The sequence below is a fragment of the Panthera uncia genome, chromosome D4 (assembly GCF_023721935.1).
Source record: "Panthera uncia isolate 11264 chromosome D4, Puncia_PCG_1.0, whole genome shotgun sequence".
NCBI lineage: Eukaryota > Metazoa > Chordata > Mammalia > Carnivora > Felidae > Panthera > Panthera uncia.
In genome coordinates this window covers 85,785,517-85,804,538 of record NC_064807.1, presented here as the reverse complement: position 1 = coordinate 85,804,538, position 19,022 = coordinate 85,785,517, and the positions used below count along the sequence as shown (strand labels likewise).

Below are 19,022 nucleotides of genomic sequence, written 5' to 3'. Positions count from 1 at the left end.
GGGAAGGGCAGAGGGAGAGAGAGAATCCCAAGGAGGCCCTGCGCTGTCACCAAAGAGCCTGATGCGGGGCTTGATCCCCACGGACCGTGAGATCACGACCCGAGCCGAGGTCAAGAGTCTGACGCTTTATCAGCTGAACCCCCCCGGTCGCCCCGGGGATCCCTTTGTCTCGAAAAGAGAACCACACCTATGTGTTTGCCTAACCTTCTTCACTTAGAATTGGACGTGAGTTAAATTGCTAAGCGTTTGGAAAACGTTTTGCCTTGAGGTTAACTAAGTTTCAGGTGACGGGGCTTAAAAAATTCCATTCCTATGATATTTTTGTAATTATTTTGTACCCCTTCCCCACACCCACGGAAATATTTATAGAGTTTAGAAATGAGTCAGGACTGAAAAAATTTGTTTTTTTTTTTCTTCTCATTAAAAATTTAGCTTATATGCTTTGTTCTTGTTTAGTCTTTGGATTGCCTTCAGTGTTCTGGGCATTCTTCCCTCTCCCTCTTTTTTTTCCTCCCTTCGGTTGGTCTTGAACTTGTTTTGGCCGGGGAGGGGTGGGGGGAAGAGAGAATCACCCGTGGAGGACAGTGTGGGATGTTTGAGAGATACACTTCGCTCTCCAGGGTTTAAAGGAATGTGGGGCAGCAGGGGGGGGGGGGGGGGGGGGGCAGGTAACTGAACTCCTGTGCCTGCTGATTGACCGGGCTCAGGAAACTTCACGTTTGTTAGGTTTCCTTGCCTGAGCTGATGTATAGAAACCAGGAAATGAACAAGTCGATTCCACTTCCGGGCTGAAGCCACACACTGATGATACTGAACATTTGTGTGAAAGATGTTCATCTCACAATCACCACTTGACAAAGCCCCTCTTTTATTCATTTATTTAAAAAAAATTTTTTTTTCAACGTTTTTTATTTATTTTTGGGACAGAGAGAGACAGAGCATGAACGGGGGAGGGGCAGAGAGAGAGGGAGACACAGAATCGGAAGCGGGCTCCGGGCTCCGAGCCGTCAGCCCGGAGCCCGACGCGGGGCTCGAACTCACGGACCGCGAGATCGCGACCTGGCTGAAGTCGGACGCTTAACCGACTGCGCCACCCAGGCGCCCCTATTCATTTATTTTTTAATGTTTACTTATTTTTGAGAGAGAGAGACACACACACAGTACGAGTGCAGGAGGGGCAGACAGAGAGAGAGAGAGAGACTGGGAGACACGGAATCCGAAGCGGGCTCCAGGCTCCGAGCTGTCAGCACAGAGCCCGACGCGGGGCTCGAACTCAAGAACTGTGAGATCATGAGCTGAGCCGAAGTCAGACGCTTAACCGACTGAGCCACCTAGGCGCCCCCAGAGAGAATCTTAATTGGGTCACAGAGAGAGAGAGAGAGAGAGAGAGAGAGAGAGAGAGAATCTTAAGCAGGCTGCACACTCCGCATGGAGCCCAATGAGGGGCACGATCCCACTACCGCGAGATCCGACCTGAGCTGAAGTCAAGAGTTGGGTGTTCAAGCACCTGAGCCACCCAGGTGACCCTGTATGATCACTTTAAAAATTCCTGTTGTTGTTGTTATTTTCATGAAAAAAAAAAAAAAGCACTCTTCAAAATGTTTTGTTTTGTTTTTCCTTGAAAATAGTATCCTTTGCTCTCTTTCACTCAGCATATTTGGGGCAGGTACCGTGTCCGAGGTTTTATTTCTTTGTTGGCTTTGACTGTGTCCGGAGGAACAGAGGGGGAGCCAAAAGTGACTAAGGTGTGCTGAGAACATTGAAATAATAATAAGCCAGAAGCCTATCGTTGCCGCTTCTTAAAGGAATACATTCCGTAGCAGTTCCCTCCCCCTGCCCCCCGCAGCCAACATCGCACCTGCTCAGACTCCAGGAGAGTCAGAATTCTGGTGCTTCTGGTACAAGTCATCTTTCTCACCCTCTCTTTTCAACTCAGGATGCAGTGTAAAATTTGGCACAGGGCATCCCTGCATTCGTCCGCCTCAAGTCGGCTACTTTCGATGCCCGGCACCAGCCTCCGTGTTGCCCTTTTACACAATATAATTATTGTTATAAAAACATGAAAAATGCAGCTCTTTCTATTGGTGTGCTTTTCCACATTTTTTTTTTTTTTTTTTGAGAGAGAGAGAGAGAGGGAGGGGAAGAGGGAGGCGGAGAGAATCCCAAGTTGGTTCCACCCCCAGCACAGAGCCCGACGTGGGGCTCAATCCCACAAGCCTGGGATCATGACTTGAGCTGAAATCAAGAGTCGGGCGCTCAACCAGCTGAGCCACCCAGCTGCCCCTTTGCCACATTTTTTTATGTCACTGACTTCATCTACATGCTGTTGTTGCCTCCTAAGCTTCGGTTAAAGTTTTGTTGCTTTTTTTTAACGCCTACATATATTTTCGTCTTGTGTTTGTTTACACTCTTACCTCTTGGGCTCAGAACGCAGTTGCTGGAAAAGAACCACAAACGGAATAAACTCCTTGTTTTTCGTTTTCGCAACAGAAGCAGCCTTAGGTCGACGGTGCCTAGTTATAACGCATGTCTCAAACAGTCCCTGACTTTTTCTCTTTTTCTTTTTTTAATTCTATTTATTTATTTTTGAGAGAGAGAGAAAGAGAGCCTGAGCAGGGGAGGGGCAGAGAGAGAGGGAGACACAGAATTGGAAGCAGGCTCCAGGCTCCGAGCCATCAGCACAGAGCCCGACACGGGCTCGAACTCACAGACCATGAGATCATGACCTGAGCTGAAGCCAGATAGATGCTTAACCCACTGAGCCACCCAGGCGCCCCAGATTGAGGTCTTTGTTTCAAATTTGATATCCAGAATATCGGGTGGTATTCGTGATGACGTATTTTTGTTTGTAAAGTTTTAGAACAACTTTTTTGTTCCTATATATATACAGCCACTTTAATATTCAGAACCAAATTGATTTTTAAAAACATTTTAGATGGAGATTTTGTTACATTTACTCTGGGTAGATCTATATGTGTTGACAGTTTTCTCTCCAAGATAAGAGGAAGCTAATACGAATAATATCATCCCAAGAGATTCTGTTCAGATAGATCCATTTAAGGTCTGCTTCTCAAAGTGCCCTAGTCTTTAGGAAAGTGTATTTACCCTAAATTAAAGTTCCCTGGGGCGCCTGGGTGGCTCAGTCGGTTGAGCATCCGACTTCAGCTCGGGCTGTGATCTCGCATTTCATGAGTTTGAGCCCCACACGGGGCTCGCTGCTGACAGCACAGAGCCTGCTTTGGACCCTCTTTCCCCCTCTTTTGCCACTTCCCCACTTGTCCTCTCTCAAAAAATTAATGTAAAAAAATTCAAAGAAATTAGAGTCTCCTAAAACACCGGTCCAGACAGCACAGACTCACTGCAGAGGGAGAGAATTGTGGAGATGGGGCCTCCCACATACCCTTCCTCTAAATCGGAGCCATCTACATGGAGGTGACTTGAGCAACATAGTTTCTTACCAGATTGGCGGATTCCCGGGATTTTGAATTCGCGTCGATTTCGTCTACTTTTCAGCGACGGGGAAGTCCTGTACTTTGGAGAAGAACTTCCCTGTGGCTGACTTGGGTCTCCTCATCTTAAAGTAACCAGCTTTTCTGCAAGTAGTTCCCGTGTCCGTTCTTTTGCGTGCTTTGAAAAAACAAAATCAGATTTCAGAAGGCTTCTTGCGTAGCCGAGAGTAGTCATTTACATACTGACCCAGAGAGACCCATCTTGGCCCCCCAACTGATGAGTTGATATTGTAGGTGAGGCAAGGCAAAATTGGTCTGTGTTGAACTTCATGATTCTTTAGGAACTCTGCTGAAGATAGGATGACCCAAAAAAGATGCTGTCGTTCATACTTCTGGTTCATTCTTTACTGTGCATAAAACCAGATGTGAAAATAATTGGAAAATACAGTACGTGCATCTGATTGATACCCTGGTACACCCTCCTCGTTTGTCTCTGCAGCTTAGTCAGCCTCTTGTGTGGCCAACAGCTCTTGGCACCAAAAAAATTTGTTTGGTTCGAATTCGAGGAGCAGTGAGAGGTCAAGAGGGGGTTCATCACGTGGTACCTACCCAGCTCCTTGGAAACATCCATTTGCTCGTCTCTGGGCAATTCTGGAGTGAATTCTTGAGGGGGTATATAGTATGCAGTCGTCAACTAAACATAAGTTTCCATTAGGTTCTGTATTATCTGACTTCCTTCATCTTTGGAGATATGAAGCTTTCCAATAGAAATTTTATTTTATTTATTTATTTAAAAAAAATTTTTTTTAACATTTATTTATTTTTGAGACAGAGAGCATGAACAGGGGAGGGGCAGAGAAAGAGGGAGACACAGAATCTGAAACAGGCTCCAGGCTCTGAGCCATCAGCACAGAGCCCGACGCGGGGCTTGAACCCACGGACCGCGAGATCATGACCTGAGCCAAAGTCGGCCGCTTAACCGACTGAGCCACCCAGGTGCCCCTCCAATAGAAATTTTAAATTAAAAAAAAATTTTTTTTTTTTTACATTTATTTATTTTTGAGAGACAGAGCACCCGTGGGGGAGGGGCAGAGAGAGAGGGAGACACAGAATCCGAAGCAGGCTCCAGGCTCCGAGCTGTCAGCACAGAGCCCGATGCGGGACTCGAACTCGCTGACTTCGAGATCATGACCTGAGCCGAAGTCGGACGCTCAAACCGACTGAGCCACCCAGGCGCCCCTAGAAATTTTAGAGTATGTGTCACAAGGTAGTGGTTCTTGACCTCGGGGCTGTGAGTTCGAACCCCACTTTGGGTGTGGAGATTACTTAAAAATAAAATGTTTAAAAATACATGTGTATTTTCTAAGTGCATAATGTTACACAGTCGTGCGCCGACAAAAGAGCCATTCAAAGTGCATTTTATTGTAACCCGATATGAAAAATTCACTGGTGTGGTTTCAGATTTCACATCGAAGCTAGCCTTGAAGAAGCTACTATTTGTTGAACTTGGGTGTGGTACCAAAGAGTATCCAGGATTCCCTAAAAAGGCTTTTGAAATGCTCCTCCACTTTCTTACTGCATATCTGGGTGAAGTCTAATTTTTTCGTATAATGCAACCAAAGTAGGGAATCCCAACAGAGGCATCCGAAAACCCAGCTGCATTCCATTAAGCCAGACATAAAAGAGGTTTGCAAAAATGTAAACCAACGCCAGCCTTCCCACTTTTCTGTTTTGTTTTGGAAAGGAACATTCTTGAAAAGGAAACAATGCTATTTATCTTAGCACGTGAGGGGCGCCTGGGTGGCTCCGTCGGTGAAGCGTCCGACTTCCGCTCAGGTCACGATCTCACAGTCTCTGAGTTCGAGCCCCGCGTCGGGCTCTGTGCTGACAGCTCGGAGCCTGGAGCCCGCTTCGGATTCTGTGTCTCCCTCTCTCTCTGCCCCCTCCCCTGCTCATGCTGTGTCTCTCTCTGTCTCAAAAATAAATAAAAATATTTTAGCACGTGATGGATTTAGTGTTGTCTTCTGGAGGGATCAATAAATACGATTTAAACTCTCTCAGTTTCTAATTTCCGCTAGAGTAAATATTGATAGCCATAACCCACATAAATGAAAGCGGGAAAGGAGGAATTTTTGATAATGGCACCATCCTCAAAGCAGCCAAAGCTATTTTTTTAAAGGGCCATTTATAATATTTGCTCACAAAGGAGTCTTTTGAAGATTTGGAATTCTTTTCCATTAAGTTTTCCACATTTTGGTCAAGAATGTAAGTGGGTTGATTAGTTTTTCATCTGTTTTGAATTTTCTTTCAGCTGCTGTCAAAAAAAAAAGTTCATGCTGCGGTGATCCGTGTGATGGGAACGGTAGAGTGTGGCATCATTAGAGATGTTTTATTATTTTTAAACATTTGATTTGCGACATTTTATTTCACTTTAGTTTTTTAAGTAAGCTCTACACCCGGTGTGGGGCTCGAACTCACGACCCCGAGATCCAGAGTCACACGCTTTACCAACTGAGTCACCCAGTCGCCCCTGGAAAGGAGTTTTTTTTGTTTTTGTTTTTTTTTATTTCTTTTTTTTTTTTAATTTTTTTTAACGTTTATTTATTTTTGAGACAGAGAGAGAGACAGAGCATGAATGGGGGAGGGTCAGAGAGAGAGGGAGACACAGAATCCGAAACAGGCTCCAGGCTCTGAGCGGTCAGCACAGAGCCCGACGCGGGGCTCGAACTCACGGACCGCGAGGTCGTGACCTGAGCTGAAGTCGGACGCTTAACCGACTGAGCCACCCAGGCGCCCCTGGAAAGGAGTTTTTAAATAAATAGGGTCGCTATGAAACTAGATTAGCAAAGGGTTACCAATTAGCAGAGAGCTTTAACGAGCCTTGGTCTAAATAGCTAGGGATGATTTGTAATCTTTACTCGAATTAGTTGTGTATTTGTTCCCTCAAGTAGTTTAAAGTGACCTACAGCCTTATTTACACGCCTGATTTGCTTGACAACCCCTCTCTTTCCAGATAACACAAATAAATAATCTTCCTGACTAGTGTTCCTTAAGTGGAGACTGGGTGTCCATGGAATGTATTATTGGGGACCAAGAATCAACCAAAGCCTTAAATATTTGTCCCTTGCTTTTTATGATCAGGTGGACACTTATTAGGTTGAAAGACAAACATCTTACAGTGATTTTCCATGAGAAAAACATTCCTATAAAATAAAACCTTAATTTTTCCAAGTGTTCCGTGGGCCTGGAGGTGGGGAGGGGGGTGGGGGGCACAGATCAAGGTTGAGGAAACGAGTTTTCTTCAAGGAGAGATTTTCTGACATTGGAGAAAAAGTGCTTTAGACCCCGTTGCCTGCCTGCTTCCACCCAAGGCGGACTTGGAGGGAACGAAGTCGACTCACTTTCCGGTGTGCGCAGCCTTGAACGGAAAACAGAATGAAAGCGTGAGGACACGTTTAAAAGTGGGAAATGCTAGGTTTTAAAATCAAGCTGAAGGGCGGTGCTGAGTCGGTCCTGTCGGCTTGCGCACGCATGTGCTAGGATTAAATTGTCGTTTTGTATTTTTGTATTCTCAAAAGTTTATTTATTTATTTATTAAGTTTTTTTTTCTTTTTTTAACTTAAAAAATTTTATTATTTTTTGACAGCTTTATGGAGATACGATTAACCTACCAAACAGTTCAGCCACTTACAAGTATACAAATTCATGGTTTTTACAATATTCCCATTCCTTTTTATTCTTCTCAGTTAATGCTTAAATCAACTTAGACCAACTTCTAAAAAAAAGTTTACCAACTTCTGTATGCCATCCTTCAGGGACTTTGGTTAATATTGAGTCAATTCTGCATATCCAATCTTTTCAGCCAGCAGGACCATGGTATGATGTTTCGTTGATTCCTATCTCCTTTTATTTCCATCATGGTTTTTAAATAATTTCCTTTAAGCAAATACAGTTGTTGGTTTTCTTATTTTCCTGTTTTTTTTTTTTAATTTTAATGTTTGTTTATTTATTTATTTTGAGAGAGAGAGAGAGAGAGAGAGAGAGAGCAGGGGAGGGGTGGAGAGAGAGAGGGAGACCCAGAATCGGAAGCAGGCTCCGGGCTCCGAGCTGTCAGCACGGAGCCTGACGCGGGGCTCGAACCCACGAACCACGAAATCATGACCTGAGCCAAAGTCGGACGCTTAGCCCGCTGAGCCCCCCAGGCGCCCCAAATTGTGGCTTTGTATTTTTTATATTTGATTTGACACTTTTCCATTTTACACGATCCTAAAGACTGAGTTGTGAAGTTAGGCGGGGACTGGCTCTTCACCTTCAGGCAGATGACCACGCTCGGCCACGTGTGGGGTCCCGCGTCGGTCAAGTCCCCGGCTGGGGCCAGAACCCACCTTCTCTGTTCCGGCTTCTTCTCAGGAGACTTGGCATCTGCCTCTCTCGTGGCCGTTCTCTCTTCCCCGCGATGTCACGCTGACACTCCCTTTTCTTTCCCAGAACTTTCTGCCTCCCCCCCCCCGCCCCGGGCCGGGCCCTGTTGCTTCAGATCCACCAGCTCTCGGGCCTCCCTCCGCGAGCTCCGAACGGATCCGTGTTTCCAGCTCCCTTCTGGACATGCCACTCCCTCCCCCGATGTGTCACTTCAGCCCAAAGTGCTGTCCTTCGGTCCCAGGAGGTAGAGGCAGGGAGCCCTCTGGAATCCTGCCTCCCGTTCATATCCCCCTCCAGCCTCCTTACGCAATCGGCCACCAAGACTAGTTGATCCTAGTTGTCACGGGTCTGTACGTCCTTCCGTCTTCTTCCGTTTCCTCTCATCTGGACAACTGAACCGTCTCCTGACTTCCACCACCTGACGATTCTGAACACGTCCGTGGGCGTGCCTCTCCCCTCGCAACTTCAGTGGCTCACGTGTGCCCACTCGAGAGGCTAAAAGGCTCCTTCGCCTGGGCCGATGGGCTGAGACTTTCTCCCGTTGCTTTCTTTAAAAAAAAAAAAAAAAAAAGTTTAATGTTTGTTTATTTTGAGAAAGAGACAGAGAGAGAACACAGGCAGGGGAGGGGCAAAGAAGAGGAGAGAGAGAAAGTCCCAAGCAGGCTCCGCGCTGTCCGTCCAGAGCCCGACTCGGGGCTCGAACTCACAAACCGTGAGATGGTGACCTGAGCGGAAATCAAGAGTTAGCTGCTTAAACTGACCCACCCAGGGGCCCCCGACTTTCTCCTGTTTCTCAGCCACCAACACCCTTCCCTGGCGCCCTGCCCCCACCCTCGCTGCAGAGGACAAGGCCCCCTGATTCCTGGACGTGTCCGGGCCTTTGCAGTAGGGGTTGCTGGGATACCCAGCACCCCTCGTTGTTCCAGGCTGGGACCCTCAAGCACCTTGCAAGATGGGGCCCGGGGCGGGGGTGGGTGGGGGTGGTTTCCCCAGCTCCTTTCCTGGCACACAGTGTGGGTTTGATAGATGTTTGAACGTCTCAATAAAGTCCGCGTGAGTCATTTTATGTATCTGTTTGAAGAGAGCGGTACTTGGGAGCTCTTCTCGCTCCCCTGTGCTTTGCCTCGAATTTCAGTGAGCTGCTTTGAATAACTGAGAGGTGACGAGTAAGGTGCTAGCTGCCCACCGAGTTGAGGCGGGTGTTTTACCTCTCGGCTTTTGGAATCTGGAGAGGACATTCTCCTTTGCACTAGGACACGAACTGGATCCTCAAACCATGCTGCTAACGGGAACGCGTGGGTCAGAGTTCAGTCCCCCAGGCAGTTTTCAAACCAAATTTGGTAATGTTGATTTAAAACTCCTCAACAAGAAAAGCACCCAGGACAATCATGGAAAATATTAGAACTGCTTTCTACATAGCGACGTCTCGTTGAGAGCATTGTTCGCTGAAATGCTATTAATCACAGAGAAGGATTATAAGCTCTCTCTTTGTGTTTTGTTTTTTTTTTTTTTAAACAGGATCAATTTGACAACTTAGAAAAACACACACAGTGGGGAATTGACATTCTTGAGAAATACATCAAATTTGTAAAGGAAAGGACAGAGATCGAACTCAGCTATGCAAAACAACTCAGGTAAGTTGATATTGACAAAGGTTGTTTGTTAACTGCAAAATGGACGTACTGATAATTTATATTCTCACTTATACGACAGATGTACAATCCTTTAAATATTCCTTTTCCCCCTTACGTAAGGTACTGTTTCAATGGAAACCATTGCTTTTAATGTGGAAAATTCGTTTTCATAGAACAGTAAAAATAAAAGCTAAGTTATTGCCTTCAGGCTCTGCGTTTTTAAAATATTGGAGCTACTAGGGGCGCCTGGGTGGCGCAGTCGGTTAAGCGCCCGACTTCAGCCAGGTCACGATCTCGCGGTCCGTGAGTTCGAGCCCCGCGTCGGGCTCTGGGCTGATGGCTCGGAGCCCGGAGCCTGTTTCCGATTCTGTCTCCCTCTCTCTCTGCCCCTCCCCCGTTCATGCTCTGTCTCTCTCTGTCCCAAAAATAAATAAAAAACATTGAAAAAAAAAATTAAAAAAAATAAAATATTGGAGCTACTTATTTTTGCGGAAAACGGCTTTATCTATTTTAAGAGAGAGAGAGCATACGCCCATGTACGCGTGCAGGAGTGGGGGAGGGGCAGAAAGAGAGGGGAAAAAGAGAGCATCCCAAGCAGACTCCACACTGTCAGCACGGAGCCCAATAAAGGCTCGAACCCCTGACCTGCAAGATCGTGACCTGAGCGGAAATCAAGAGTTGATGCTTAACCGACCGAGCCACCACCCAGGCGCCCCTTTTCAGAATGCTTCTCATTGAAGTGTAACATATACACAGAGAAATGCACGAGTCCCAAGTGCGCAGCCCCAGGAATCCACAGAGTGAACCACCCCCCTGGTAACCAGCAGGGTTACCTCCACCCAGGTGGAGGAACAGGCAATTCCAGCCCCTCCTGGTGCACCGCCCTCCTCCCACACTCGTCCACCCTTGTCCGCTCTCCTGACTTCCAACCACGTGGACAGTCTTGCCTGTTTTTGAACCTCCTGTGAATGGATTCATTTACTGGGCACTGTTTGATTTTGGCTTCTTTTGTTCTACCTGATGTTTGTAAGATTCGTTCATGTGGCCGCATGTGGTGGTAGCTTCTTTCTTTTCATCGGTGGATAGTATTCGGGTATGTGAGTGTACCGCCCTTTATCCGTTCCTCTGCTGCCAGGCCCCTGTTTGGGGGTACAGAGTCTGTCTCCACCCAGGAGTGGGATTGCGGGGTCATAGGCACCCTGTATGTGTAGCTTTACATACACAGTCTTCCAAATGCTTCTCCTGATCCACGATCCATCCAGCAGCGTGTGAGAGTCCCGGGGAGCCGCATTTGAAAAGTGCTTGGATCACAGGGCCCCCGGGTGGCTCAGTCGGTTAAGCGTCCGACGTCGGCTCAGGTCACGATCCCGCCAGTCCCGAGTTCGAGCCCTGCATCGGGCTCTGTGCTGATGGCTCAGAGCCTGGAGCCTGCTTCAGATTCTGTGTCTCCCTCCCTCTCTCTCTCTCTTTCTCTCTGCCCTTCCCCAACTCATGCTCTCTCTCTCTCAAAAACAAACTTTTTTTTTTTAAGAATAAATAAAAAAATAAAAGTGGTTGGGCGACTTACCTCTTTAATGATGAAATTATCCAAGAAATTTGTGCTTTTGGATAAAATGTATAAAAATTGTCGGTGGAGCTCGAGTGGCACACACAACCTCCGCTGATTTCTTGTTGGGTCGAATTGGTTTGTGCAGGCTGTTTTAAGACCTGTTTAAAGATCCAGATGACTTTTGGTGTGAAAACATTTCGTTTGAACCCAAAGAGCACCTGGGGCGCCTGGGTGGCTCAGTCGGTTAAGCGTCCGACTTCGGCTCAGGTCACGATCTCGCGGTTTGTAGGTTCGAGCCCCGCGTCGGGCTCTGTGCTGACGGCTCGGAGCCCGGAGCCTGCTTCGGATGCTGTGTCTCCCTCTGTCTCTGCCCCTCCCTTGCTCACGCTCTGTCTGTGTTTCTCTCTCTCAAAAGTAAATAAACATTAAAAACAAGTGTTTAAAAAGAGCATCTGCAGGAGGGGTAGGTCATGGGTCACTGAGAGAAGGCGGATCCTTCTAGGGCTGGTGTTGTTGTTGTTTATAAATGAGCACCCATGGAATATCTTTGTGGGCTGACTAGTCTTGTTTCCACTCAGCAAGTAAAACATAAAACGTGTTGGCCAGCGAAACAATGGTTATGGCTTGCTGAACCCAGATCAACTTCTGGCTCCTTGCGTGTAAAAGCAGCCTCATTTAGGACCTCAAGAACCGAATGTCGGAATAGGGACGGGGCTGCTTCGTGGTGATTATTTCAGTATCGCACCGCTGGTCGTAAAACGTCTTGCATGGGAAAATGGGTTGCATAACAGCCTTAGCCCCAAATGCAGTCTCACCTTGTGGATTTATCTGTATTTGCTGTCTTTCCGCTAGCTTGCCCTGGTCTTTCCTGGTGCCTTTGCCACAATCTCGTTTCATTTGGGAGTGTTGTTATTCGGTGCCGTTAAGTCAGCGCCTAGCAGGCGTCTGCTCCGTTCTGCGCGTCACGAAAGCAAAGGGCTTCCTTAGCTCCCCCTCTGTGTTGCACCTGCCTTCTTGGCCTTTCTCAGCACCCGACGTGAGGGATTGAGGATGCCAGCAACAAACCGGGAGGCTCTTGGGAAAGAATGCAAATCTCAGCGGGTCCTCAATGCAGATACATAAGATGCTCCCTGCGCTTTGTCGATGTGCCCCCCGCCCTCCCCACCAGAGATGCTCCTGTCTAAACCCAGGCCCCGCCCCTCTTGTGCGCCGTGCTCCCCAACACCTGCTGCTTTCTTTGCTCCCCTTCATAGGCAGACTTCTCGAAAGTGTTCTTACTTGCTGTCTCTGGTCCCTCTCCTGTCCCTGCTTGATTACTTTTTAAATGTTTCTCTATTTATTTTGAGAGAGAGAGAGTGAGCACGGGAGGGGCAGAGGGAGAGAGAATCCCAAGCAGGCTCCATGCGCAGAGCCCGGCTTGGGGGCCTCGATCATATGAACCGCGGGATCGTGACCTGAGCCGAAATCCAGGTCGGATGCTCAACCCACTGAGCCACCCGGCCACCCCTCCTGTCAGCACTTTCAACTCACCCCACACGGCTCAGCCAGAACTGCTCTTCGAGGGTTCCAGTGACTTCCATGTTGTTCAACCCAACCTCCCGTCCCCGGTCTGCAGCGTCCCTGACCCATTGGCGGCTTTGACGGGGCGGATGCTCCCTCCTCCTTGCCCGGCCTCTCGAATTCCAGTCTTCTGGCTTCCTTCTTTCCACCTCACTGGAGCTCCTTTGCACCCCCCTTTACTGGGTTCTCTCCTTTGCCTCCTTCTCTTCATCCGGCGTGCCCCCGTGCCCAGTCCCCGTCTCCTGTATCCCCTTGTGATCTCGTCTGGCTTTAAGTATGGTCTGTGTAGCCGTGGCTCGCAGATACGCATCTCCAAGCTAGACCTCTGTCCCGGACTCCGACACAGATTACGCAGTGTCTCCAGGGGGACGTCTGAAATGCGACGTGCCCAGAACTGAATCTGTCCGCTCAGAATCTGCGTCCGCACGGCCCAGCTTTTCCCCACTCACTTGAGGGCAGCTGCCTCCTTGCTTCTTGGATCAGGAGCCCCGGACACCGTTGGTTCCCCCTCTTTCTCTCGCGTGACCCCCCCCCCCCCCATCCCTCATCTAAGCCATCAGGACTGTACTTGGCAAATTTACCCAGGGTCTGACTCCTCCTCTTGACCTCTGCTGCGGCCGTGGCGGTCCAGGCCCCAGCACCTCTCACCTGGGTTATTATGGGGCTTCTAACTGGTTTCTCTTATTCCCTTCTTTTTAAAAAAAATTTTTTTTAATGTTTATTTATTTTTGAGAGAGACAGAGACAGAGCTTGAGTGGGGGGAGGAGCAGAGAGAGAGAGAGAGGGAGACACAGAATCCAAAGCAGGCTCCAGGCTCTGAGCCGTCAGCACGGAGCCCGACGCGGGGCCCGAACCCACGAACCGTGAGATCATGGCCCGAGCCGAAGTCGGACACCCAATCGACAGAGCCACCCAGGCGCCCCTCTCTTATTCCCTTCTTATCCCGTATCTTCTCTCTGTTTTCCACACAGCAGCTAGATCATGGCGCTCTGTTCAGAGTGCCAACAACTCCCTATTGTACTCCGTGAATCCAGAATCCTTAACGATAGATGTCTTAACAAAGCCCTGTGTGATCGTAAACCCCAACCTCTCTGACATCACCTCTTTCCCCCTTCTCCCTCCTCTCTGCCCTAACCATACCCGCCTCCCTGCTGTTTCTTGTATACACCAGGCTCACCCTCACCCCGGGCTCACCTTCCATATGGGGATCCCCTATATATCCTTCCCCTCGATCCGCGTGGCCATCCCCCCCTCACCTCCTTCAAGTCTTTGCTCAGAGGTCACCTGCTCAGCGAGGCCTGCCTCGTCCTCCTGCTGTAGTTTACCCTTTTTCTTTCTTTATTTTTAATGCTTATTTACTTTTTTTGAGAGAGAGAAGAGAGAGTGGGGGAGGGGCAGAGATAGAGGGAGAGACAGAATCCCAAGCAGGCTCCACACTGTCAGCGCAGAGCCTGATGCGGGGCTCGATCCCATGAACCGTGAGATCAGGACCTGAGCCGAAATCAAGAGTCAAGACGCTTAACCGCCTGGGCCACCCAGGCGCCCCTACCTTCCACTTTTTCCAGAGCACTGGTAACTTTCTAACACCCGGTAACATTGTCTTATGGCCCATACCTACTGTTCATTGCCTTCCACTCCTTTCTGCTAGAACGGAGACCCCTCAAGGGCACGGTTTTTGAGCTGTGTGCACTGAAGTGTCCCCAGGGTACAGGACAGTGCCCGATGCGTAACAGGGACTCAGTAAGTAGCCGGAGAAAGAGCGGATCAACAGGGCTCACATGTCAGACGTTTGGTTAGCCCCGCTTCAGGGAGAATTGTGGGTTTGCACAGGCCTGAGAGCTGAGGAGGGCTCACCGACAAACAGGACACCCGATGTGTCTCATGAACGAGACGCTGCGGAACTCAACCTTCTCACTGCGGGAAATGGACCGCGTGCGTGTGAGCACATGCCGATAAGCAAGAAATTAAATCATCTAAAGATAGCAGTTACCACCCCAGATACCTAAAGCCAGCGATGCAGTGCAGCATGGTGGCAGGTGGGGGTTACGTAAGCTAGACTGGCCGGGGAAAGCCTGTTGCTTGAGAACTGAAGGACGAGGAGAGGGCAGGCCTGCCAAGGTGTGGGGATAGCTCTCCCAGGCCAAGGAATCAGCAAGTGCAAAGGCCCCGGGGTGTGGGAACGTGTTCAAGGGACGGAAAGGCCAGCGTGACTGAAGCATACCCGGCAAATGCTTGCCTGAAATATCAGTCTGATGTTGAAAAGGCAACACGGCCTTTGCGGGGAGACTTCTGGCCTCAAGTCATTTTTAGTTTTTCAGCATTAGAGGAAAGAGGTGCTCGCTTATTTTTACAAGCAAATGATGAGAGTCGGGGCTTTGATTTCTGTAGGTGAGGTGTCGGCAGGCTACAACCTATGTCCCAACCCATCCACTGCCTGGTTTTGTAAATAAAGTTTTACGGGAACCCAGCCACGTCCACTCCTTTATTTACGTATTGTCCACGGCTGCTTCTGCAAAACAGTGGCAAGTAACTAGTTGCAACAGGGACCATGTGATCATGACCTACGTGCAAGTCTAAAATATCTACTGTCTGGCCCTTTGTAGCAAAAGCGTAGGGGCACCTGGGTGGCTCAGTCTGTTAAGCGTCTAACTCGTGATTTCAGCTCCGGTCGTGTTCTCACGGTTCGTGAGTTCGAGCCCCACATCTGGCTCTGTGCTGACAGCACAGAGCCTGCTTGGGGATTCTCTCTCTCTGCTCCCCCCCCCCCCCCCACTCATCTTCTCTCTTCCTCCCTCTCTCTTTCTCTCTCTAAATAAATAAATACATAAAAAAGTTTACTGACCGTTGCGATAGTTACTGTTTATTCAAGGCAGCGTAAGGTCAAGTTCCTAAGAAAATTTTAAACATCTTATCTGACCTGTATAAGAGAACCAGCTATGTATTGCCCTTTAGCAACTGTTTTTGTTTTTCATTTTTTTTTGATGTTTATTTTTATTTTTGAGAGAGAGAGAGAGAGACAGAGCACGAGTGGGGGAGGGGCAGAGAGAGGGAGACACAGAATTCAAAGCAGGCTCCAGGCTCTGAGCCATCAGCCCAGAGCCCGACGCGGGGCTCGAACTCATGGACCGCGAGATTGTGACCCGAGCTGAAGTCGGACGCTCAACCGATTGAGCCACCCAGGTGCCCTGCCCTTAGCAACTGTATTTTTTTTTTTAAGAAAGTTATTGGTTATGACCAGGTAATGAATTCATAGGATGAAAACTTCCAGAGGCACAACACGGTCTACAGCAAAGTGTCCCTTCTCTTCCCACTGCCCCTGGGGACAATGAATGTTCTCCGTCTCCTGTTTATCCTTCCATAGAGAGATTTTATGCCGACACAGGCAACTAAGTGTGTTTGCCTCCTCATTTCCCCCGGCAGGTCAGCGTGCCCTTGCCTTGCTACATCCTGGAGATCTTCCCGAGGACTCATTTTTATGTTTGCGGTTTTATAATGTTGCATCGGGTTGGTGGACGTGTTTCCAATTGTTTGCAACGCTGAACAAAGTTGCAGTGCGTAGCCTTGAGTAATCCACTTGGCCAGCCTGCTGCTTGGAGACTAAGTTCCTAAAAGGAGCGCCCTGGGTTTGGTGGCGTTTGCCAAGCTCAGAGGCTGTGACCCTTACCACTCACGCCCTATTGGGTGGCAGTGCAACTTTCCTCGACCCTCAGTGCCTCTTGGTACCAGTCCGTTCTATCTTTGCCAAGGTGATAAGTAAAAATTGGTGCGTCTGAGCATTAGCGTTTCTCTTGTTATCAATGAGGTTAAGCCTGTTTTTTAATGCGTGGAAGCCATTTATACTTTCTTTCTTTTTTTTAAGTTTATTTATTTTGAGAGAGAGAGAGAGAGAACGGGCAGGGGAGGGGCAAAGAGAGGGAGAGAGAGAGAATCCCAAGCAGGCTCTGAGCTATCAGCACAGAGCCTGATGCGGGGCTCGAACCCACGAACCATGGGATCATGACCTGAGCCAAAGTCGCGAGCTTAACCGACTGAGCCGCCCGGCCGCCCCCTTACTGTTCTCTATTTTAAGCTCCATGTTACGATGTTAAACGGGCTCGGTTGACTCACTGCTAAGGTAAAGAAAATAATATTTACATGTTTTTCTTCCTTTTCTGAGTGATATAGTATCGTCTGTAACCTGAGTCCCACGGTTCGTTTGTCTTAGTCCTGTTTTTAAATATGAATGTATGTTCACCACTCTTTCTTCGACCACAGCCTCTCTGCTTATCTCTGGGCATCAAGAAAAATAGGAATATTTTCTCCCCTAATGAGAGCTTGTGGACTAATTCTCGGGTTTGTTCTTGTTTGAGAATGCCCTCATACTTGATAATAATTTGACCTGCTTGTTCTCTGGTGATATTTTCTGTCTCTCCAAACTTTGTTGCTGCATTGTCTTTTGTTGGAAAAGTCTGGGGGCAGCCAGATTTTTTTTCTTTGTAGGTGGCTTGCTTTTTTTTTGACTGTAGATGTGAAGAATTTTTTTGTTCCACTTAGCAGTTTGATAACGTCGCCAGGCTAAGCCCTGTTGTTGCTCATTCGTTGTCGGTTTCCTTAGCGCCCTTTTCATATGCAGATTCCAATTTTTAATTTATTTTCGGGGGAACTTTCTTCAATTGCATCAGAGTGTTGTTTCTGTGCTACTTACTGGGTCGTGTATATTTCAGAGAGAGGAGTTTTCCTTGTGTTAAAGCGTCTTGCCCTTTCGATAGATATTTTTTTTCCTGCTTTTGTTAGTTGCTTTCCTTGTTATGATAGTTTCCAAACTTTCCTCTGTTGAATTCGATACCCAAGCCCACCTGATGCACTAGCTCCGTAGCGGTGGGCTTGGGGTCTTAGTTCATTTCCTTAGCTTTCAGTCCGTTTTAGTCTGTGGTCTGGGAGTTCTTTGCTTTATTGCCTTCGTGGTTTTATTACGTTTGTCTCTAGTGTAAAATAGTCTGGAGGAATTGGTGTTTGCCTGTTTCGCTTCTTTTCTTCCAGTTTGGGTTTTTCTGTCATTCCCTTCCTCCCTCCCTCCTTTCCTGCCTTTCTCCCAAAAATCCATCCTTCCTTCCTCCCTCCCTCCCTCCCTTCCTTCCTTCCTCTCTTCCTTCCTTCCTCCCTTCCTTCCTCCCTCCCTCCCTCCCTTCCTTCCTTCCTCCCTCCCTTCCTTCCTTCCTTCCTTCCTTCCTTCCTTCCTTCCTCCCTCTCTTCCTTCCTTCCTCCCTTCCTTCCTTCCTTCCTTCCTCCCTCCCTCCCTCCCTCCCTCCCTTCCTTCCTTTTCTTCTGTATTACATATCTTTTCACCTTGCTTATGTTTAATATGGGCACTTCAGTGAGGTAGTAATGAGAACAGACATGGGGGGTACCTGGGTGGCTCAGTCAGTTAAGTATCTGACCCTGGATCTCGGCTCAGGTCAGGAGTTTGCATCGGGCTCTGTGCTGACAGCATGGAACCTGCTTGGGATTCTCTCTCTCCCTCCTTCTCTGCCCCTCCCCCACTCACACACTATCTCTCTCTCTCTCTCTCAAAATAAATAAATAAATAGATAAACTTAAAAAAAAAAAAGGGAGAACAGACATTAGAGCCCAATACCTGGGATATACTCTTGGTTCGTCCGTTCAATAGTAATACAATTTGGGGGGCACCTGGGTGGCTCAGTCGGTTAAGCGTCCGACTTCAGCTCAGGTCACGATCTCGCGGTCTGTGAGTTCGAGCCCCGCGTCAGGCTCTGGGCTGACGGCTCAGAGCCTGGAGCCTGTTTCCGATTCTGTGTCTCCCTCTCTCTCTGCCCCTCCCCCGTTCATACTCTGTCTCTCTCTGTCTCTGTCTCAAAAATAAATAAACGTTAAAAAAAATTAAAAAAAAAAATTGCTCTTCAGGGTTTGGTGGGCTTACCCCCCAGCCCCACCCCACAGCGGCGGTGGGGTTCTACTGTTCCAGAATCTTCCGTCCCTCGCCACGGTCACCACTTTTCAGACTGTGTAGACTGAGGTTGCGTTCCTTTCTTCATCGGCTTGCTTTCCGCTGTTGAAAATTGTCCTGGCTTGTGACTTTCACCTCTTACTGGGAAAGCATAGTTCTCTGATCGAATTTTGTTCCGCTGTCTTTATCTGGAAATCTTGTGGTGAGCTTCTTTAAAAAAACGAAAGATAGGAAAAAACAAAACATTCCTAGACCCAGCCCTGGACCTTCCATTTCAGAGGGTCTGGAATGGAGCCCAAGTATCTCCTTTTTAAAAGCCTCCCTGTGGTTCTTAGGATCAACTAAGTTTACATCCAGTACCCTTATGAGAGGATTATATTTTTCTCTTGCCTTTTAATTAGCCTGTCTGAAGAGCAAGTTTAATATATAAAACACTTAAAAGTTCTCAGAAAGATCCCATAAAT

At 48.1% G+C, this 19,022-nt stretch overlaps 1 protein-coding gene and 1 long non-coding RNA gene across 7 annotated transcripts in view; one reads left to right on the top strand and one right to left on the bottom strand.

Moving 5' to 3' along the window:
* Positions 1-19,022, top strand: part of FNBP1 (formin binding protein 1) — a 140,846-nt gene that overhangs the window by 42,385 nt on the left and 79,439 nt on the right. For all 6 annotated transcript variants that reach the window (XM_049630175.1, XM_049630203.1, XM_049630193.1 and 3 more), the window contains exon 2: positions 9,390-9,505. In XM_049630175.1, coding sequence (XP_049486132.1) covers positions 9,390-9,505 — 116 coding nt within the window. The remainder of the gene's footprint in view (positions 1-9,389; positions 9,506-19,022) is intronic.
* LOC125922589 (uncharacterized) lies at positions 8,279-13,186 on the bottom strand. Its single transcript, XR_007457702.1, has 3 exons — positions 12,585-13,186; positions 11,073-11,212; positions 8,279-8,419 (listed from the first exon to the last, which is right to left on the bottom strand). It is a non-coding gene; the product is annotated as an uncharacterized LOC125922589 (long non-coding RNA).